The sequence below is a fragment of the Odontesthes bonariensis genome, chromosome 17 (assembly GCF_027942865.1).
Source record: "Odontesthes bonariensis isolate fOdoBon6 chromosome 17, fOdoBon6.hap1, whole genome shotgun sequence".
NCBI lineage: Eukaryota > Metazoa > Chordata > Actinopteri > Atheriniformes > Atherinopsidae > Odontesthes > Odontesthes bonariensis.
The window spans coordinates 1,689,564-1,709,662 of record NC_134522.1 but is presented as its reverse complement, the minus strand read 5'-3'; the positions used below and the strand labels follow the sequence as shown (position 1 = coordinate 1,709,662).

General features: G+C 39.5%; 1 protein-coding gene across 5 annotated transcripts in view; it reads right to left on the bottom strand.

The window, feature by feature from the left end:
- The window catches only part of LOC142366229 (neurexin-3a-like), a 126,014-nt gene that overhangs the window by 14,831 nt on the left and 91,084 nt on the right, over window positions 1–20,099 (bottom strand). For all 5 annotated transcript variants that reach the window (XR_012766752.1, XR_012766753.1, XM_075448055.1 and 2 more), the window contains 4 exons: window positions 11,790–11,971; window positions 10,993–11,164; window positions 5,501–5,590; window positions 3,925–4,232 (listed from right to left, as the gene is read on the bottom strand). Coding sequence is in view for 3 of the 5 variants with exons in the window: in XM_075448055.1 (XP_075304170.1) it covers window positions 3,925–4,232; window positions 5,501–5,590; window positions 10,993–11,164; window positions 11,790–11,971 (752 nt within the window). In the remaining 2 variants the exon portion in view is untranslated. The remainder of the gene's footprint in view (window positions 1–3,924; window positions 4,233–5,500; window positions 5,591–10,992; window positions 11,165–11,789; window positions 11,972–20,099) is intronic.

Sequence of the window (20,099 nt, the reverse complement as noted above, 5' to 3'; positions counted from 1 at the left end):
ATCTGACAACACAAAGATCTGACAACACAAAGATCTGACAACACAAAGATCTGACAACACAAAGATCTGGCAACACAAAGATCTGACAACACAAAGATCTGACAACACAAAGATCTGAGAACATAAAGATCTGACAACACAAAGATCTGACAACACAAAGATCTGGCAACACAAAGATCTGACAACACAAAGATCTGACAACACAAAGATCTGAGAACATAAAGATCTGACAACACAAAGATCTGACAACACAAAGATCTGATAACACAAAGATCTGACAACACAAAGATCTGACAACACAAAGATCTGACAACACAAAGATCTGAGAACACAAAGATCTGATAACACAAAGATCTGACATCATAAAGATCTGACAACACAAAGATCTGACAACACAAAGATCTGACAACACAAAGATCTGTCAACAAAAAGATCTGACAACAAAAAGATCTGACAACACAAAGATCTGACAACACAAAGATCTGAGAACACAAAGATCTGAGAACACAAAGATCTGACAACACAAAGATCTGACAACAAAAAGATCTGATAACACAAAGATCTGACAACATAAAGATCTGACAACACAAAGATCTGACAACACAAAGATCTGACAACACAAAGATCTGACAACATAAAGATCTGACAACACAAAGATCTGACAACACAAAGATCTGACAACACAAAGATCTGACAACACAAAGATCTGACAACATAAAGATCTGACGACACAAAGATCTGACAACACAAAGATCTGACAACACAAAGATCTGACAACACAAAGATCTGAGAACACAAAGATCTGGCAACACAAAGATCTGGCAACACAAAGATCTGACAACACAAAGATCTGACAACACAAAGATCTGAGAACATAAAGATCTGACAACACAAAGATCTGACAACACAAAGATCTGACAACACAAAGATCTGAGAACACAAAGATCTGACAACACAAAGATCTGACAACACAAAGATCTGGCAACACAAAGATCTGACAACACAAAGATCTGACAACACAAAGATCTGAGAACATAAAGATCTGACAACACAAAGATCTGATAACACAAAGATCTGACAACACAAAGATCTGACCACACAAAGATCTGACAACATAAAGATCTGACAACACAAAGATCTGATAACACAAAGATCTGACAACACAAAGATCTGACCACACAAAGATCTGACAACATAAAGATCTGAGAACATAAAGATCTGACAACACAAAGATCTGACAACACAAAGATCTGACAACACAAAGATCTGACAACACAAAGATCTGACCACACAAAGATCTGACCACACAAAGATCTGATAACACAAAGATCTGACAACATAAAGATCTGACAACACAAAGATCTGACAACACAAAGATCTGATAACACAAAGATCTGACAACACAAAGATCTGAGAACATAAAGATCTGACAACACAAAGATCTGACAACACAAAGATCTGACAACACAAAGATCTGAGAACATAAAGATCTGACAACACAAAGATCTGATAACACAAAGATCTGACCACACAAAGATCTGACAACACAAAGATCTGACAACATAAAGATCTGACAACACAAAGATCTGACAACACAAAGATCTGACAACACAAAGATCTGACAACACAAAGATCTGACAACACAAAGATCTGAGAACATAAAGATCTGAAAACACAAAGATCTGACAACACAAAGATCTGAGAACATAAAGATCTGACAACACAAAGATCTGACAACACAAAGATCTGAGAACATAAAGATCTGACAACACAAAGATCTGACAACACAAAGATCTGACAACACAAAGATCTGACAACACAAAGATCTGACGACACAAAGATCTGACAACACAAAGATCTGACAACACAAAGATCTGACAACACAAAGATCTGACAACACAAAGATCTGACGACACAAAGATCTGACGACACAAAGATCTGAGAACATAAAGATCTGACAACACAAAGATCTGACAACACAAAGATCTGACAACACAAAGATCTGAGAACACAAAGATCTGACAACACAAAGATCTGAGAACATAAAGATCTGACAACACAAAGATCTGACAACACAAAGATCTGACCACACAAAGATCTGACAACACAAAGATCTGACAACACAAAGATCTGACCACACAAAGATCTGACAACACAAAGATCTGATAACACAAAGATCTGAGAACATAAAGATCTGACCACACAAAGATCTGACAACACAAAGATCTGACAACACAAAGATCTGACAACACAAAGATCTGACGACACAAAGATCTGACAACACAAAGATCTGACAACACAAAGATCTGACGACACAAAGATCTGACAACACAAAGATCTGACAACACAAAGATCTGACAACACAAAGATCTGATAACACAAAGATCTGACCACACAAAGATCTGAAAACACAAAGATCTGACAACACAAAGATCTGACAACACAAAGATCTGATAACACAAAGATCTGACCACACAAAGATCTGAAAACACAAAGATCTGACAACACAAAGATCTGACAACATAAAGATCTGATAACACAAAGATCTGATAACACAAAGATCTGACCACACAAAGATCTGAAAACACAAAGATCTGACCACACAAAGATCTGAAAACACAAAGATCTGACAACACAAAGATCTGACAACACAAAGATCTGACAACACAAAGATCTGATAACACAAAGATCTGACAACACAAAGATCTGAGGACACAAAGATCTGACAACACAAAGATCTGACAACACAAAGATCTGACAACACAAAGATCTGACAACACAAAGATCTGACCACACAAAGATCTGACCACACAAAGATCTGATAACACAAAGATCTGACCACACAAAGATCTGATAACACAAAGATCTGACCACACAAAGATCTGAAAACACAAAGATCTGACCACACAAAGATCTGAAAACACAAAGATCTGACCACACAAAGATCTGAAAACACAAAGATCTGACCACACAAAGATCTGACAACACAAAGATCTGACAACACAAAGATCTGAAAACACAAAGATCTGACAACACAAAGATCTGAGAACATAAAGATCTGACAACACAAAGATCTGACAACACAAAGATCTGACAAGGCTTCTACATAAAAACTACAGAAAGATGCTGATGTTAAAAGTGTGTTTGCACAACAAATGTTATGGCACTTTCATTCAAATAGCAGCACATTTAAAATAAAGCTAAATGCTAAAAGCTATACACTACTTTTGGATTCAGTTTTGGATTCTGCGTACAAATGCGATTAATCGTGATTAATCAGGGAAATCATGATTAATTAGGTGAAACATTTTAATGGTTGCCCAGCCCTGGTTTTAACATACAGACAAAGATCCGTCTTCATTGGACGGTCAACATGTCGTCCACACCAAAGAAGAAGCTCAGAGCAGCCGGGACATACGGTGGTGCAAGTGTAACGGTTTGAATGCTTTCTCATTCAATCATGTTCACAATATAAAGATGCTTTTCGTTTTTCCTTTCATTTCCTTTCCTTTCGTTTCGTTTCCTTCTCTTTCCTTTCCTTTTGTTTCCTTTCCTTTTGTTTCTTTTCCTTCCTTTCCTTTGCTTTTCTTCTTTCCTTTCCTGTCCTTTTCTTTTGTTTCCTATCATTTCGTTTTGTTTCGTTTCCTTCTCTTTCCTTTTCTTTCCTTTTGTATCCTTTCCTTCTCTTTCCTTTCCTTTTGTTTCCTTTCCTTCTCTTTCCTTTCCTTTTGTTTCCTTTCCATCTCTTTCCTTTCCTTTTGTTTCTTTCCTTTCCTTTGCTTTCCTTTCTTTCCTTTCCTTTCATTTCGTTTCGTTTTGTTTCCTTCTCTTTCCTTTCCTTTCCTTTTTTAATATTATACATCATGTATAACACATTGTTTTAATTCAAAGTGTTTTCTGGCCCTTTGGGCTATATATTCCTACCTGTACAGTTGAGGAGGACCGGTGTTTCCGCGTGGTCGTGGTGGACATCATGGTGGTGGTCTCTATGAAGGTAGTTGACATCTCTGGGGACATGGCGGTGGTCCTGGCTGACCCCGCCCCACCGGGCACGTCGCCCACCAGCCTCACGCTGCCGTTGATCTTGATGTTCGGGCTGCCTTCGGCCGCCATGCTCAGCACCTTCAGGCCGTTGTAATAAAGGCCCGACAGCTGACCCTGAAAGGGTCGACTTCGATCGCTGCCGCCGACCGTGACCGTGGCCTGAGTGTTGAAAATGGTGAGCTGGCGTCCTGGAGAAGACATCCAGAGTGAGAAGCTTTCATAGGAAAGCAGCTTCTACAGTCTTTAGTCTTATTTCTGACCTGGGCCTCTACAAATCTGGGCTAAAAACCTACACTGGAAAAAATGCCCCTCCAAAAATAAGTAAAAAAAACAACAAATAAAAGACGTTTTTTGCTTGAAATAAGCAAAAAAATCTGCCAATGGAACTAGTGAAAATCGGCTTGTCAAGATTTCTTGAAATAAGATGTGATATTTAGGACTTTTGAGATAAAAGTGATCTTGAAATTAGATTAAAAACCTCTTCAAATGAAAAAAAAGCTTGTTTCATATGATATGTGACTCAAAACAATTTGTTTTCAAGACTTTTTCATTTAACAAGATATTCCAGATGTATTGTATTAAAACAAGTCCCTATATCTGACTGAAATAGAACTTGTTAGGCAGTTGTGTCTGATATTAAGTGTAATGAGATACTCAATGAGAAAAATATACTTGGTAAGATTTAGATTATTTCCAGTGTACTTATTTAGGATGGCTTTTAATACCCAGCAGTAGTACGATGACACTTTTACACTGGAAAAAATCAAAGTCTTACCAAGTATATTTGTCTCATTTCTAGTCCAAATATCTCATTACACTTAATATGAGACACAACTGCCTAACAAGTTCTATTTCAGCCAGATATAGGGACTTGTTTTAATACAATACATCTGGAATATCTTGTTAAGTGAAAAAGTCTTGAAAACAAATTGTTTTGAGTCACATATCATATGAAACAAGCTTTTTTTTTTACATTTAAAGAGGTTTTTAAGCTAATTTCAAGATCACTTTTATCTCAAAAGTCCTAAATATCACATCTTATTTCAAGAAACCTTGACAAGCCGATTTTCACTAGTTCCATTGGCAGATTTTTTTGCTTATTTCAAGCAAAAAACGTCTTTTATTTGTTGTTTTTTTTACTTATTTTTGGAGGGGCATTTTTTCCAGTGTATCTTATTTTATCTTATTCGATTTTGTTGTATTTTATTGCTTTCACTGTTCTTTTATTGTTTTTATTTGCTTTTACTCATTCTTCTCTTTATTTATTATTAGGATTGTCTGTAAAGGGCTGTATAAATAAAATACATTTATATTTTCAGTATCCAGATAAAGTCAACATCTAAAAAAAGCAAGAGCCACCAGTTTCATGGCTTTTCCATCATGTAACTCCCACAGTTCCACAGTTATTGATTTAAACCTCTCATTAATGCAACACGAACACACGGTGTTGAATTACCTTTCTCCTGCAGCCATTCTTCCACTGGTCTGACATATTTGAAAGGAATCTTCTTATTGGCCATTTGGTAGCGTTCGACGTCGCTGTTCCCTTTAAAGTTTGAGAAGACATTAATAAAGACATTTATTCATCATCAGGATCATGATGTCATCAACAGAAAACACAACTTTTCCCCCCAGACCCAACATCTCTGCTCCATATTTCTTATGATCAATACTTTCTCAGCACAGAATCAGCTAAATGAGTAATTTGTTCGTACTCTTAAAGGGACAGTTCGCCTCTTCTGACATGAAGCTGTGTAACATCCCATATCAGCAGCATCATTTCTGAACATCTTCTTACCCCCTGCTGCGTCCTGTGAGCAGAGTTCCAGCCTCGTTTTGGTGTTGATGAAGGTAGTCCGGCTAGTTGGCTGGGGTTTAAAAAATAAAGCGTTTTGCTTCTCAGAACAATATGCGTTCAACAGAGTAATACATTTGCATCACAAAATGGTTCTCCAGGAAAAAGTCAGACCTCACAATCTCTTGGCCCTATTTTCTCTCCCTTCGTATCACTGCCTGCTGTGCAGACCGAGCAGCAAACACCGTAACAGGCGCGGCTGTCGGCAGGCGGCTTTCCTTTCCTTTGATTCCTTTCCTTTCCTTTCCTTTCCTTTCCTTTCCTTTCCTTTCCTTTCCTTTCCTTTCCTTTCCTTTTCTTTTGTTTCCTTTCCTTCTCTTTCCTTTCCTTTCGTTTCGTTTTGTTTCCTTTCCTTTTCTTTTGTTTCCTTTCCTTCTCTTTCCTTTCCTTTCGTTTCGTTTCCTTTCGTTTCCTTTTGTTTCCTTTCCTTTCATTTCCTTTGTTTCCTTTCCTTCTCTTTCCTTTCCTTTCGTTTCGTTTTGTTTCCTTTCGTTTCCTTTTGTTTCCTTTCCTTTCCTTTTCTTTTGTTTCCTTTCCTTCTCTTTCCTTTCCTTTCGTTTCGTTTTGTTTCCTTTCGTTTCCTTTTGTTTCCTTTCCTTTCATTTCCTTTGTTTCTTTTCCTTTTGTTTCCTTTCCTTATCTTTTGTTTCCTTTCCTTTCATTTCCTTTTGTTTCCTTTCCTTTCATTTCCTTTGTTTCTTTTCCTTTTGTTTCCTTTCCTTATCTTTTGTTTCCTTTCCTTTCATTTCCTTTTGTTTCCTTTCCTTTCCTTTCCTTTCCTTTTCTTTTGTTTCCTTTCCTTCTCTTTCCTTTCCTTTCGTTTCGTTTTGTTTCCTTTCTTTTCCTTTTGTTTCCTTTCCTTTCCTTTCCTTTCCTTTCCTTTCCTTTCCTTTTGTTTCCTTTCCTTTCCTTTGTTTCTTTTCCTTTTGTTTCCTTTCCTTTCCTTTCCTTTTGTTTCCTTCTCTTTCCTTTCCTTTTGTTTCCTTCTCTTTCCTTTTCTTTTGTTTCCTTTCCTTCTCTTTCCTTTCCTTTCGTTTCGTTTTGTTTCCTTTCTTTTCCTTTTGTTTCCTTTCCTTTCCTTATCTTTTGTTTCCTTTCCTTTCCTTTTCTTTTGTTTCCTTTCCTTTCATTTTCTTTGTTTCTTTTCCTTTTGTTTCCTTTCCTTTCCTTTTGTTTCCTTTCCTTTCCTTTATTTCTTTTCCTTTTGTTTCCTTTCCTTTCCTTTTGTTTCCTTTCCTTTCCTTTATTTCTTTTCCTTTTGTTTCCTTTCCTTTCGTTTCCTTTTGTTTCCTTTCCTTTCATTTCCTTTATTTCTTTTCCTTTTGTTTCCTTTCCTTTCCTTTTCTTTTGTTTCCTTTCCTTTCATTTTCTTTGTTTCTTTTCCTTTTGTTTCCTTTCCTTTCCTTTCCTTTTGTTTCCTTTCCTTTCCTTTGTTTCTTTTCCTTTTGTTTCCTTTCCTTTGTTTCTTTTCCTTTCCTTTCCTTTCCTTTTGTTTCCTTTCCTTTCCTTTGTTTCTTTTCCTTTTGTTTCCTTTCCTTTGTTTCTTTTCCTTTCCTTTCCTTTCCTTTTGTTTCCTTTCCTTTCCTTTGTTTCTTTTCCTTTTGTTTCCTTTCCTTTCATTTTCTTTGTTTCTTTTCCTTTTGTTTCCTTTCCTTTCCTTTCCTTTTGTTTCCTTTCCTTTCCTTTGTTTCTTTTCCTTTTGTTTCCTTTCCTTTCCTTTCCTTTTGTTTCATTTCCTTTGTTTCTTTTCCTTTTGTTTCCTTTCCTTTCATTTTCTTTGTTTCTTTTCCTTTTGTTTCCTTTCCTTTCCTTTCCTTTCCTTTCCTTTTGTTTCCTTTCCTTTGTTTCTTTTCCTTTTGTTTCCTTTCCTTTCCTTTCCTTTTGTTTCCTTTCCTTTCCTTTGTTTCTTTTCCTTTTGTTTCCTTTCCTTTCCTTTTGTTTCCTTTCCTTTCCTTTGTTTCTTTTCCTTTTGTTTCCTTTCCTTTCATTTTCTTTGTTTCTTTTCCTTTTGTTTCCTTTCCTTTCCTTTCCTTTCCTTTCCTTTCCTTTCCTTTCCTTTCCTTTTGTTTCCTTTCCTTTCCTTTCCTTTCCTTTCCTTTCCTTTCCTTTTGTTTCCTTTCCTTTAATTTTCTTTGTTTCTTTTCCTTTTGTTTCCTTTTCTTTCCTTTCCTTTCGTTTCCTTCTGTTTACCTGCTGTGCAGACCGAAGTGCAGAGCGAGCAGTCCCCTGCTTCCGAGCAGCAAACAGCGTAACAGGCGCGGCTGTCGGCAGGCGGCAGCAGGCAGTGATACGAAGGGAGAGAAAATAGGGCCAAGAGATGTGAGGTCTAACTTTTTCCTGGAGAACCATTTTGTGATGCAAATGTATTACTCTGTTGAACGCATATTGTTCTGAGAAGCAAAACGCTTTATTTTTTAAACCCCAGCCAACTAGCCGGACTACCTTCATCAACACCAAAACTCAGCTGGAACTCTGCTCACAGGACGCAGCAGGGGGTAAGAAGATGTTCAGAAATGATGTTTCTAACAGTGGCATCATATATGGAGGTCTGTGATTTAATGTAACTGCACGGCAGTAAACAAGTGGGTTTGCTCAGTGAGAATTAATCTGAATAAGAACGTAATCAGATCGTAATCAGAATAAAAGCAGAGCGAGCCCTGAGTTAGACAGATATAATTAGGAGAAGCAGTAATTATACTGCAGCTGGGGTGCATTATACGGTTCTGAGAAAAGTCCTGTTCACGCATCTGAGCTCAGATTACTATAATGAGACAGAACAGGAACAACAGGAGGAAAACAAACTCCATACAATGACCTGCACAAAAGGGACGAAGCCAAACCTTCCCAACGGTTCACTGGGCAGCATGAGCGCTCATGGATCTCATTTACTCACAAAGACGTGAGAGGGCAAATGGGAACTGAGGAGAAGTGGCATGTCCCCGCAAAGTGGCGGAAACATAAAGGCCGAAAGTATTTCTTTTAGATGGTAGTTAACACAGAGTCAAAACGAAAAAATATCCAGAAAATCTTTCCATTTCAACACGTTTTACTCCCATAAACACCGGCCCCCGTGTTCCTTCTACATTCAGCTTATGATTTGTCTCTGGGTGACTTCATTAGTCGCTCACATGCTTTAGGGAGGCTCTCTGCATCATCCCACATGTTACTATTGACCTCTAACCACACACTCTCAGAAATAGGGGTACAGTACGAGTCCTTTTTCGTCCCCTGAGGTACAATCTATACTGATGTACCCCCTAGGGTTAATTATTGGACCTAAAGGTACATATATTCACCTTTTTTTCTACATGCTGGGGTACAATAGACAGTCTGTGTCAGGCTGCTTCAAGAGACTTGCACATGTGTGACTGTCCCATCTCTGTTGTATTGTGTCATTTTAATACCTGATCAGGACCAGGGGATTTTCTGGTGATGTTTTGATATGTAGAACCTTGAAAGAGGTTCTTTTTTCACACGATTGTATTTGTTCTCTAAACTCTGGACTGTCCCTTTAAGTGCTCGTGCTTCCTCCACTGTCTGTGCATGCAGGTCAAAGTGGAAAATAGAGAATACAGCTGGCTGTCATGGCATGGCTCAGAGAAACAAAGGGCAGTGTGGGAGCACAAATCAATCAAACATCCTCTGCCAGGCTGTGAGTTGATCATAAACTGGAAAAACAAATACAAAATAATCTACCAGCCACTGCAACTCTTTCTTTTGCACCATAAAGCGTGCAAAATTCAATGGGGAAAATCAATTGAAAAGCACTTAACGAACCAAAAATGACAAAAAATGACAAAAACTGCCCTGTTTTGGAGGCCTCACTCAGCCATACGACTTCACAGAGACCTCATTCAAAGTTTATATGGGACAAGAGACTCCACTTTATAGGGTTTGTTCCAGGCATATGCATCAGGATTAAAACTCATGGTCATAAGGAGAGAAAAAGAAGGCACTTTTGCCTCTAACCCACAAAGATCAATAATCAGACCAACTGATCTGCTGCACAATCAGGCTGACGACATATTCAGACACATTCAGACATATTCAGAGATATTGTGACACATTCAGACATATTGTGACATATTCAGACATATTCAGACGTATTCAGACCCACAAGCAGGGCCGAGCCTCGGACTGGATGCTGCAGTTCCAGCTGGAGACCAACAGAGGTCTCCAGAGTTCACAGATTACAAACTCCTGCTTAAAGCACTTAAAGTGTTAACTCACTTCATGGCTTTAAGAAAAAAGGAGTTGAAAAAAGGTTTTTAAAAAAGAACAGGAAATTAATTCTGGCACATAAATGCCACGATGTTATAAACCAAAGATGACGCGGACTGTTTTAAAGTCGCTCAAAGTTAAAGGAGACTTTAATAAAGTTGGTCCTCTGAAGCAGATGCTGCCCAGTGACTTCCACCCCCTCATTTAACACAAACTGGGACACTCTGGTGATGGGCTTTGGTGTCGTCAGAGGCGCACCTTGTCAACAGGCAACTGCTTGGAGCCCCGAGCCACTAGGGGGCCCCCCGAGAGCTGAGGTGCATTCAATCAAAGATTGTCTAGTTACTTTATAAACTGTCTCAAACTGTGGCGAACGTTCGTGGTGAACATGTTTTCTTTGAACAGTTAAATTTAAATGATTTAGTCAAAGATTGTCTAGTTAACATGCCGTTCTATAATTCCATAATTGCATTGTTGACTTCGCCAAACTCACGTCAGGTTCCACTGTAGGCTATGTTCGCGGAGAACTAGCCCCTCAGAGTGTTTGCGATTGTTGGCAACGTTCATCGGAAATTCAGGGCTAGTGGAAAATAAAAACCATACTTATGAAATCGATATCATGAACAGCTTTACTTGTCGCAACGAATCTTTAAATGAACACAATTATTATTGGATGGCCAGCTACACCCGGTAGATAAATAGCAACAGGCGAATATCAAGTGCCAACGTAGACAACCTATCAAGGATCATAGAGCGCTACGCGACTGCATATCAAAATTCCGATTGGATTCGATGTTGATTGATTTTGGCTTTGCTTTGATTTTTTTGCTTGGGGCCCCCACAGACTCTAGAATCGCCACTGGGTGTCGTACCTGTGGGGAAATGCTCGTTGATGGACCAGTTGTCCACCTGCAGCGTGGCGTTGCCGCCGTTCCTGGTGAAGCGGACAACGTGATACTTCCCATCATTCACCGGGGTGCTGCTCTCCTGCACGCTGATGTCCACGGTGCCGATGTTGAAGGTCACGCCGATTTTACCTTGTTGCTGGAACGAGAAGACGGAGACGTTGATATACTGATTAATAGTGTTGGAACTAATGAAATATAGAACCTCTCAACAGAGCAGTGCGGACAACACTCAGTGTGTTTAAGTCCAGGCTGAAGACTAAATAATAAAGCAAATAAAGCTCCAAATCTGAAGCTTGAGTTTCAAAACTTAATCACATCTTAACTACACTGGAAAAAATGCCCCTCCAAAAATAAGTAAGAAAAACAACAAATAAAAGACGTTTTTGCTTGAAATAAGCAAAAAAATCTGCCAATGGAACTAGTGGAAATCAGCTTGTCAAGATTTCTTGAAATAAGATGTGATATTTAGGATTTTTGAGATAAAAGTGATCTTAAAATTAGCTTAAAAACCTCTTCAAATGTAAAAAAAAAAGCTTGTTTCATGTGATATGTGACTCAAAACAATTTGTTTTCAAGAATTTTTCATTTAACAAGATATTCCAGATGTATTGTCTTAAAACAAGTCCCTATATCTGGCTGAAATAGAACTTGTTAGGCAGTTGTGTCTTATATCAAGTGTAATGAGATATTTTGACTAGAAATGAGACAAATATACTGGAAACCAGAACACAGAAGAAAGTGAAACGTCTGAGAGAACTCACTATGTGCAGCATGAGGTAATCCCCCAGGCCCGGCGCGCTGTCGATCCGGACCAGGATGCCGTCTTTCAGGGAGGTGCTGAAGCCCACCGTCAGCCTGTCCGTCCTGGTGCTCGGCCTCTCGTTGGCCGGCCAGTTGAACGTGATGAGACCTCCTCCTTTGCCGAAGATGTAGGTGGTGCCGGCTGAACAGAGCAGAGGGAGAAAGCATGAGTCTGAAGCTGAACTGGAAGAAGAAGGGCCGCGTCCCATTTCTGCAGGGGATGGTGATCACTCTCCTTCCAAACTTAATCACATTTTAACTACTGATTCTATCTATTGTTCTTATTTCTCTCTTTTTTGTTTAAAATTTAAATCCTGCTTTTTATTTCTACTGTTTTAATGTCTCTGTAAAGCACTTTGAATCACCTTGTTGATGAATTGTGCCGTACAGATAAACCTGCCTATAACAGCTGTTGGTCTTCCTGAAAGACTCGGGCTGTGTTCGAAACCGCATACTACATACTGCATACTGCATACTACATACTTCCATACTACATACTGCATACTGCATACTACATACTTCCATACTACATACTGCATACTACATACTACATACTTCCATACTACATACTGCATACTGCATACTACATACTTCCATACTACATACTGCATACTGCATACTACATACTTCCATACTGCATACTTCCATACTACATACTGCATACTGCATACTACATACTTCATACTACATACTTCCATACTGCATACTGCATACTACATACTTCCATACTGCATACTACATACTTCCATATTGCATACTGCATACTACATACTTCCATACTACATACTGCATACTACATACTTCATACTACATACTTCCATACTGCATACTGCATACTGCATACTGCATACTACATACTTCCATACTGCATACTACATACTTCCATATTGCATACTACATACTACATACTACATACGGCATACTACATACTACATACTGCATACTACATACTTCCATACTGCATACTACATACTTCCATATTGCATACTGCATACTACATACTTCCATACTACATACTGCATACTACATACTTCATACTACATACTTCCATACTGCATACTGCATACTACATACTTCCATACTGCATACTACATACTTCCATATTGCATACTACATACTTCCATATTGCATACTGCATACTACATACTTCCATACTACATACTGCATACTACATACTTCATACTACATACTTCCATACTGCATACTACATACTACATACTACATACGGCATACTACATACTACATACTTCATACTGCATACTACATACTACATACGGCATACTACATACTTCCATACTACATACTCCATACTACATACTACATACGGCATACTACATACTTCCATACTACATACTCCATACTACATACTACATACGGCATACTACATACTACATACTTCCATACTGCATACTACATACTACATACTACATACGGCATACTACATACTACATACTTCATACTGCATACTACATACTACATACGGCATACTACATACTTCCATACTACATACTCCATACTACATACTACATACGGCATACTACATACTCCATACTTCCATACTGCATACTCATCGATCAGACAGTATGCAGAGCGTTTACCCACAATGCATTTCGCTCCTGCCCGAGCCGAAGTCAGCCGGCCTGAAGCTGATTTCTCTTAAGCTCTAAACTCTGTAAACTTTAGCAACATTTGAAACCTTTTCAGGTGAGAAAGTAGTCGTTTAGATCCCCAACGTGTTGAAAACCTGACAAAATACCGGCTGTTTACAATTTTGTTCCCACGAATTCGGCGCTACTAAAGCTAGCCGCAGCGAGCAACGCACTTCCGGTTATTTTCACAAAATAAAATAACCGTTGCCTTTTAACATAGGGAAAGCCATTAGGATACAATTGGTGCTTTTGTTTTGAAAACAGGAAGTGAACCTACCCTCGTTGTAGCTAGCTTGAAACTGCTGTTTTGACAGGAAATGACGATCGGCGACGTCACGTTACGTTGCATCTTGGGTAGTTTGAGTATGAGTAGTAACCTCATGATGCATACCCAACATTTCGGAGAATCTAGTATGCATCCGGGAACTTCTGCTTACTAAAACTCGCTTACTAACTCAGAAAGTTAGTAGGAGTAGTAGGAGAAGTATGCGGTTTGGAACACAGCCACAGTTCTTATGAGTAAGATCTTGCAGTTAATCTCAACCTTTTCTAACTAATGATCCTGGACAAACCCCCTTTAATGAGAATTCATATAAAGACTTAAAACTTTAAAGGTCAGAGGAGTAAAGAGACGTTTTAGAAAATAAAGAAATCAGCCTTGAACATGTTTTTAGAGGGCAATGTGTTTAAAGTTTTACATTTTACAGGAGGAGCATCTAAAGGACAGGTCAAAGGTTAAAGTTTGCCTTTCAATCTATCTGCCCTGGCTGAGGTTTCTGAAGAATCCCTGAATGAGGAAGTAGAACACCATTACTGTGTCATAATAACTCTGGACAAGATGCTTTACGGTGTGTCTGGGGAGGAGGATTGCTGTTTCCCACAGAGATCTGCCTGAAATGATTGTATTCCAGGTTTTTCTTCCTTTTCTCAATGACCTCATGTGCACAATGGCTGCCTTGTGGACTGTTTGGCCACCGCGAACAAAGGCCGGCTGCTTTGTTCTGTGCCATTTCTGACCATTCAGAGCAGACGGGGGTAAATATGACTGTTTTTAGTGTGTTGTAAAGTGTCCTTGAGTGTTGAGAAAGACGCTTTTTAAAAAATTAAATGTATTATTATTATTATTACTTGGTTAGGTTTACCGCAAGAGATCACAGTAGATCCACAAAATAAGACTACGAGCCGATAAATGAGCATAGCAAGCGTCTTTAAATGCAGCAGCAGTCACCTGGTTTACCGGTTTGATAAATTGATTTTGGGCTGAGTTAAAGCTAGTTTACGTTGGTGACTGTAGCGCCCTGAAGTCTCTCTGTTTTGTCCATTTTTATCATCTTTGTGTGAATCATTTAGGTCTTAATGCACGTGGAAAAGTTAGAATCCATTCTGGATCTGTAGACGTTTTTAGTGGGATGTATCAAATCAAATCAAATTTATTTGTAGCACATTTCATGTACAAAACAATTCAAAGTGCTTTACATAAAATGAAAGCATTGCAGCAGGGAGTGGAAGAAGCATTAAAATACAAAAAAGAATATAAATAGAAACAAATAAAATAATTTAAATGGATTTAAAAACAAGCAACAGTCCAGATAAGTTCAAAGACATCGTGCAGATTTCATGCATAGACACATGAGAACAGAAATGTCTTTAACCTGGATTTAAAAATGTCTCCATTTGGTGAAAGTTTAATCTCCACTGGCAGTTTGTTCCACTTGTTTGCAGCATAACAGCTAAATGCTGCTTCTCCATGTTTAGTCTGGACTCTGGACTGGACCAGCTGACCTGAGTCCTTGGATCTAAGAGCTCTGCTGGCTTTATATTCTCTGAACAGATCACAGATGTAAACCATCAGCAGGCTTTTAAAATCTATTCTGTGACTGACTGGAAGCCAGAGTAAAGATTTTAAAGCTGGTGTGATGTGTTCAGATCTCTTAGTCCGGGTTAAAACTCCAGCAGCAGCGTTCTGGATGAGCTGCAGATGTTTAATGCTCTTTTTGGGAAGTCCAGTTAAAAGAGCGTTACAGTGATGGAGTCTGCTGGAGATGAATGCATGGATGAGTTTCTCCTGGTCTTTTTGGGAGAGGAAACCTTTAATTCTGTTGATGTTTCTGAGGTGGTAAAAAGCTGCCTTGGTGACAGCTTTGATGTGGCTGCTGAAAGTCAGATCTGAGTCTATCAACACTCCGAGGTTACCAACTTGGTCAGTGATTGTAAGGGCCCGAGTCTCAAGATATTTACCAACGCTGACCCTCTTCTCTTTGCTCCCAAACAGAATGATCTCAGTTTGGTCTTCATTTAATTGTAGAAAATTCTCTCTCATCCAGGTGTTTACTTCCTCCAGACACTGACACAGTACGTCTGCTGGGCTGCAGTCGCCATGGCGACAGAGACACATAAAGTTGTGTATCGTCTGCATAAAGTTTTGTAATATCTGACCCAAAGGGAGCATATACAAGTTAAACAGAAGAGGTCCAAGAATTGACAACGCAGTGTCCTGTTTGGAGGGGAGGTCTAAACATCTCTGTGCATGTAGACGTAGACAATTGTAGGGAAGCATCGCCGTGGCAACGGCCGGATTAAAATGCAATTTAATGTCTATTTTAACGCCTAACCACAATGTTTGTCTGTTCTTCACATTCTGTTTCAATGAAGCCGTGCAGGAGTAGAACAGAAAGTGTAAATAAAGACACTGAAATAAAGAAAACAGTCTCAGACTCAGACCTCAGAACTCCTTTATATGTGTCACTTGTTCCTAATTGAGCACCGTAGAACGTTTTCCTGATATCTTTTCAGACATCCCAAGTTCCAAAAACTCATTTCAGGGAGATGCTTATCGAACACCCCCCGCGCATATTTAATTTTGGGGGTCTCCAATTTTGCCTATTTATCAACATATTAAATTTGGGATTTTTTTAAAAGGCTTAGACAGGCTGGATATAGATAGTTAACTAAATAACCTTATTGGCTTATTTTGCTGACTAAACCAATCAGCGCGCCCTCTGACAAGCAGTCGCCTTGAATGCTCTTTGAACAGAGCATCGCTTCGGACAGATAGGCTACGCACCGGTTTCACACCCCTCTCTCTCTCGTGCCTGCGCAGTCGAAACGTGCAGGGTGCACGAGTTATTGTGTTGCCTGCACGCTCTCACTCGCATTGAAAAAAAAAAAACACTCCCTCCTATAGTCTAAAATCCGGCATATTTTATCGCGGGCATCCGTGATTAACTATCAATCTCAGGGAGTCTCCCGGAACTGCCGGGAGACTTGGGATGTCTGTCTTTTACCCATTGGCAACATGCAGATGTTCCCTGTGTGTCAGTAAATGATGGTAAAGGGGGTTGACACCCGACATGAAGGTGTCCTGACCACGAAGAACCAAAAACAGAACGATCCCAGTTTGTAAAATGCTGTTTCTTGCCTTTTTGAATAAGATTCACAAGCTTTTGCTGCTGGTTGTAGCTACAACGAGGGTAGGTTCACTTCCTGTTTTCAAAACAAAAGCACCAATTGTATGGTAATGGCTTTCCCTATGATAAAAGGCAACGGGTGTTTTATTTTGTGAAAATAACCGGAAGTGCGTTAGCTCACTGCGGCTAGCTTTAGTAGCGCTGAATTCGTGGGAACAAAATTGTAAACAGCCGGTATTTTGTCAGGTTTTCAACACGTTGGGGATCTAAACGACTACTTTCTCACCTGAAAATGTTTCAAATGTTGCTAAAGTTTACAGAGTTTAGAGCTTAAGGGAAATCAGCTTCAGGCCGGCTGATTTCAGCTCGGGCAGGAGCGAGATGCATTGTGGGTAAACGCTCTGCATACTGTCTGATCGATGAGTATGCAGTATGGAAGTATGCAGTATGTAGTATGTAGTATGAAGTATGTAGTATGCAGTATGCAGTATGTAGTATGCAGTATGTAGTATGCAGTATGGAAGTATGTAGTTTGCAGTATGCAGTATGTAGGATAAAGTATGTAGTATGCAGTATGCAATATGTAGTATGCAGTATGCAGTATGTAGTATGCAGTATGTAGTATAGAGTATGTAGTATGCAGTATGTAGTATGCAGTATGCTGTATATAGGATGCAGTATGTAGTATGCAGTATGTAGTATGCAGTATGTAGTATGCAGTATGCAGTATGTAGTATGTAGTATGCAGTATGCAGTATGCAGTATGTAGTATGCAGTATGTAGTATGCTGTATGCAGTATGCTGTATGTAGGATGCAGTATGTAGTATGCAGTATGCAGTATGTAGTATGCAGTATGCAGTATGTAGTATGTAGTATGCAGTATGTAGTATGCTGTATGCAGTATGCTGTATGTAGGATGCAGTATGCAGTATGCAGTATGCAGTATGTAGTATGCAGTATGTAGTATGCTGTATGTAGTATAGAGTATGTAGTATGCAGTATGCAGTATGCTGTATGTAGGATGCAGTATGTAGTATGCAGTATGCAGTATGCAGTATGCAGTATGTAGTATGCTGTATGTAGGATGCAGTATGCTGTATGTAGTATGCAGTATGTAGGATGCAGTATGCAGTATGCAGTATGCAGTATGCAGTATGTAGTATGCTGTATGTAGGATGCAGTATGCAGTATGCAATATGCTGTATGTAGGATGCAGTATGCAGTATGCGGTAAGTAGTATGCTGTATGTAGGATGCAGTATGCGGTATGCAGTATGCTGTATGTAGGATGCAGTATGCAGTATGCAGTATGCAGTATGTAGTATGCAGTATGCGGTATGCAGTATGCTGTATGTAGGATGCAGTATGCAGTATGCAGTATGTAGTATGCTGTATGTAGGATGCAGTATGCAGTATGCAGTATGCGGTATGCAGTATGCTGTATGTAGGATGCAGTATGTAGTATGCAGTATGTAGTATGCTGTATGTAGGATGCAGTATGCAGTATGCAGTATGCAGTATGCTGTATGTAGTATGCAGTATGCAGTATGTAGGATGCAGTATGCAGTATGCAGTATGCAGTATGCTGTATGTAGGATGCAGTATGCAGTAAGCAGTATGTAGTATGCTGTATGTAGGATGCAGTATGCAGTATGCAGTATGTAGTATGCTGTATGCAGTATGCAGTATGCAGTATGCAGCACAGCAATAGATTGTAAGGTCCCGAGTCTCAAGATATTTACCAACGCTGACCCTCTTCTCTTTGCTCCCAAACAGAATGATCTCAGTTTGTAAAATGCTGTTTCTTGCCTTTTTTTAAATAGAATTCACAAGCTTTTGTTGCTGGCTTTTGGCTCGTGCTTATTTCTGCTTTGTGATGCCGGAGGAACGAAGCTCCCGGGTTTTATTTGCTGTGTTCTGTGCGAGCCACAGGGAGCTGTGCTGGGCCCGTATGATTTCACCGGGCCAAAGCAAATAAACACCGTCTGACACACACATGTATGCAGAAACACAGGCCAGCTCATGCTAATGAGCGGGCCCTGCCGGATGAGGTGATTCTTGGCCGCGGCTGATAATGGCCGCCACAATAGCACTTTGTTGCAGGAGCCCAGGAGCCCCTCCTGTCGCTTCACCCAAGCTGCTTTAGCCTGTGCAAATTAGAGCCCTGATAAAAAGCATCGCATCCCCACTTGTGCCCGCTGAAAAACTATAATATGCTAATGCTGTACAGGAGTGCCAGTTTCAGTCACATGTCCCCCCCCCCTCTCCTTCATCATTCCATACAACTGCTCACATGCAGAATCCCAAAGAGAAATATGGTGTTTTCGCTCCTGAGGACGAGGCGCACAATGCAGCATTGTGTGCTGCGACCGTCCTGTTTCACATCGAGCTGCAGAGCTCAAACTGGGGGCTTCAGAGCTCAAACTGGGGGCTTCAGAGCTCAAACTGGGGGCTTCAGAGCTCAAACTGGGGGCTTCAGGATCAGCAGAACTGCAGCGATGTGTTCAGCTCAATGCTCGCAAAAAGGAATCGGCCATGTGGCACGACCAAAAACACAAGTAATATAGGTATAGATCCCTGGGCAAACTTGCTGCCTTAGAAAGATTATCATACAGATTGCTAAATAGAATTAATGAGTACAACAAAAAGTGGTCCCATTATTTTTCATATGGGGGTTAAATGGCATCTCCAGCTCAAACTTAATTTGATGATCTGAATATACTGAAATGCTATAATTATTTAAATGTTTCTGTGGGAAGGGCATTTTTTTAGTTAATTTATATACATAGATTTTGGTTAGTGGTAGTTGGTCCCAGGGAAGAGGCTCTGAAATTACTTTATATGAGAGAAAAACAGCTGACCAATAATACCAACAAAAGCCCATTTTTAAGTTCTGATTCTGCCTCCACCTCAGGAACTATTGTCTCAGTTTCCTACCTGTGACATCACAGATGTATTAGGGCTGGGCAGCGATTAAAATGTTTAATCTAATTAATCACATGATTTCCCTGATTAATCGCATTTGTACGCAGAATCCAAAAATGAATCCAAAAGTAGTGTATAGCCTTTAGCATTTAGCTTTATTTTAAATGTGCTGCCATATGAATGAAAGTGCCATAACATTTGTTGTGCAAACACACTTTTAACATCAGCATCTTTCTGTAGTTTTTATGTAGAAGCCTCGCTCCACTGTCTGTTTCCTTGAATGACTTGC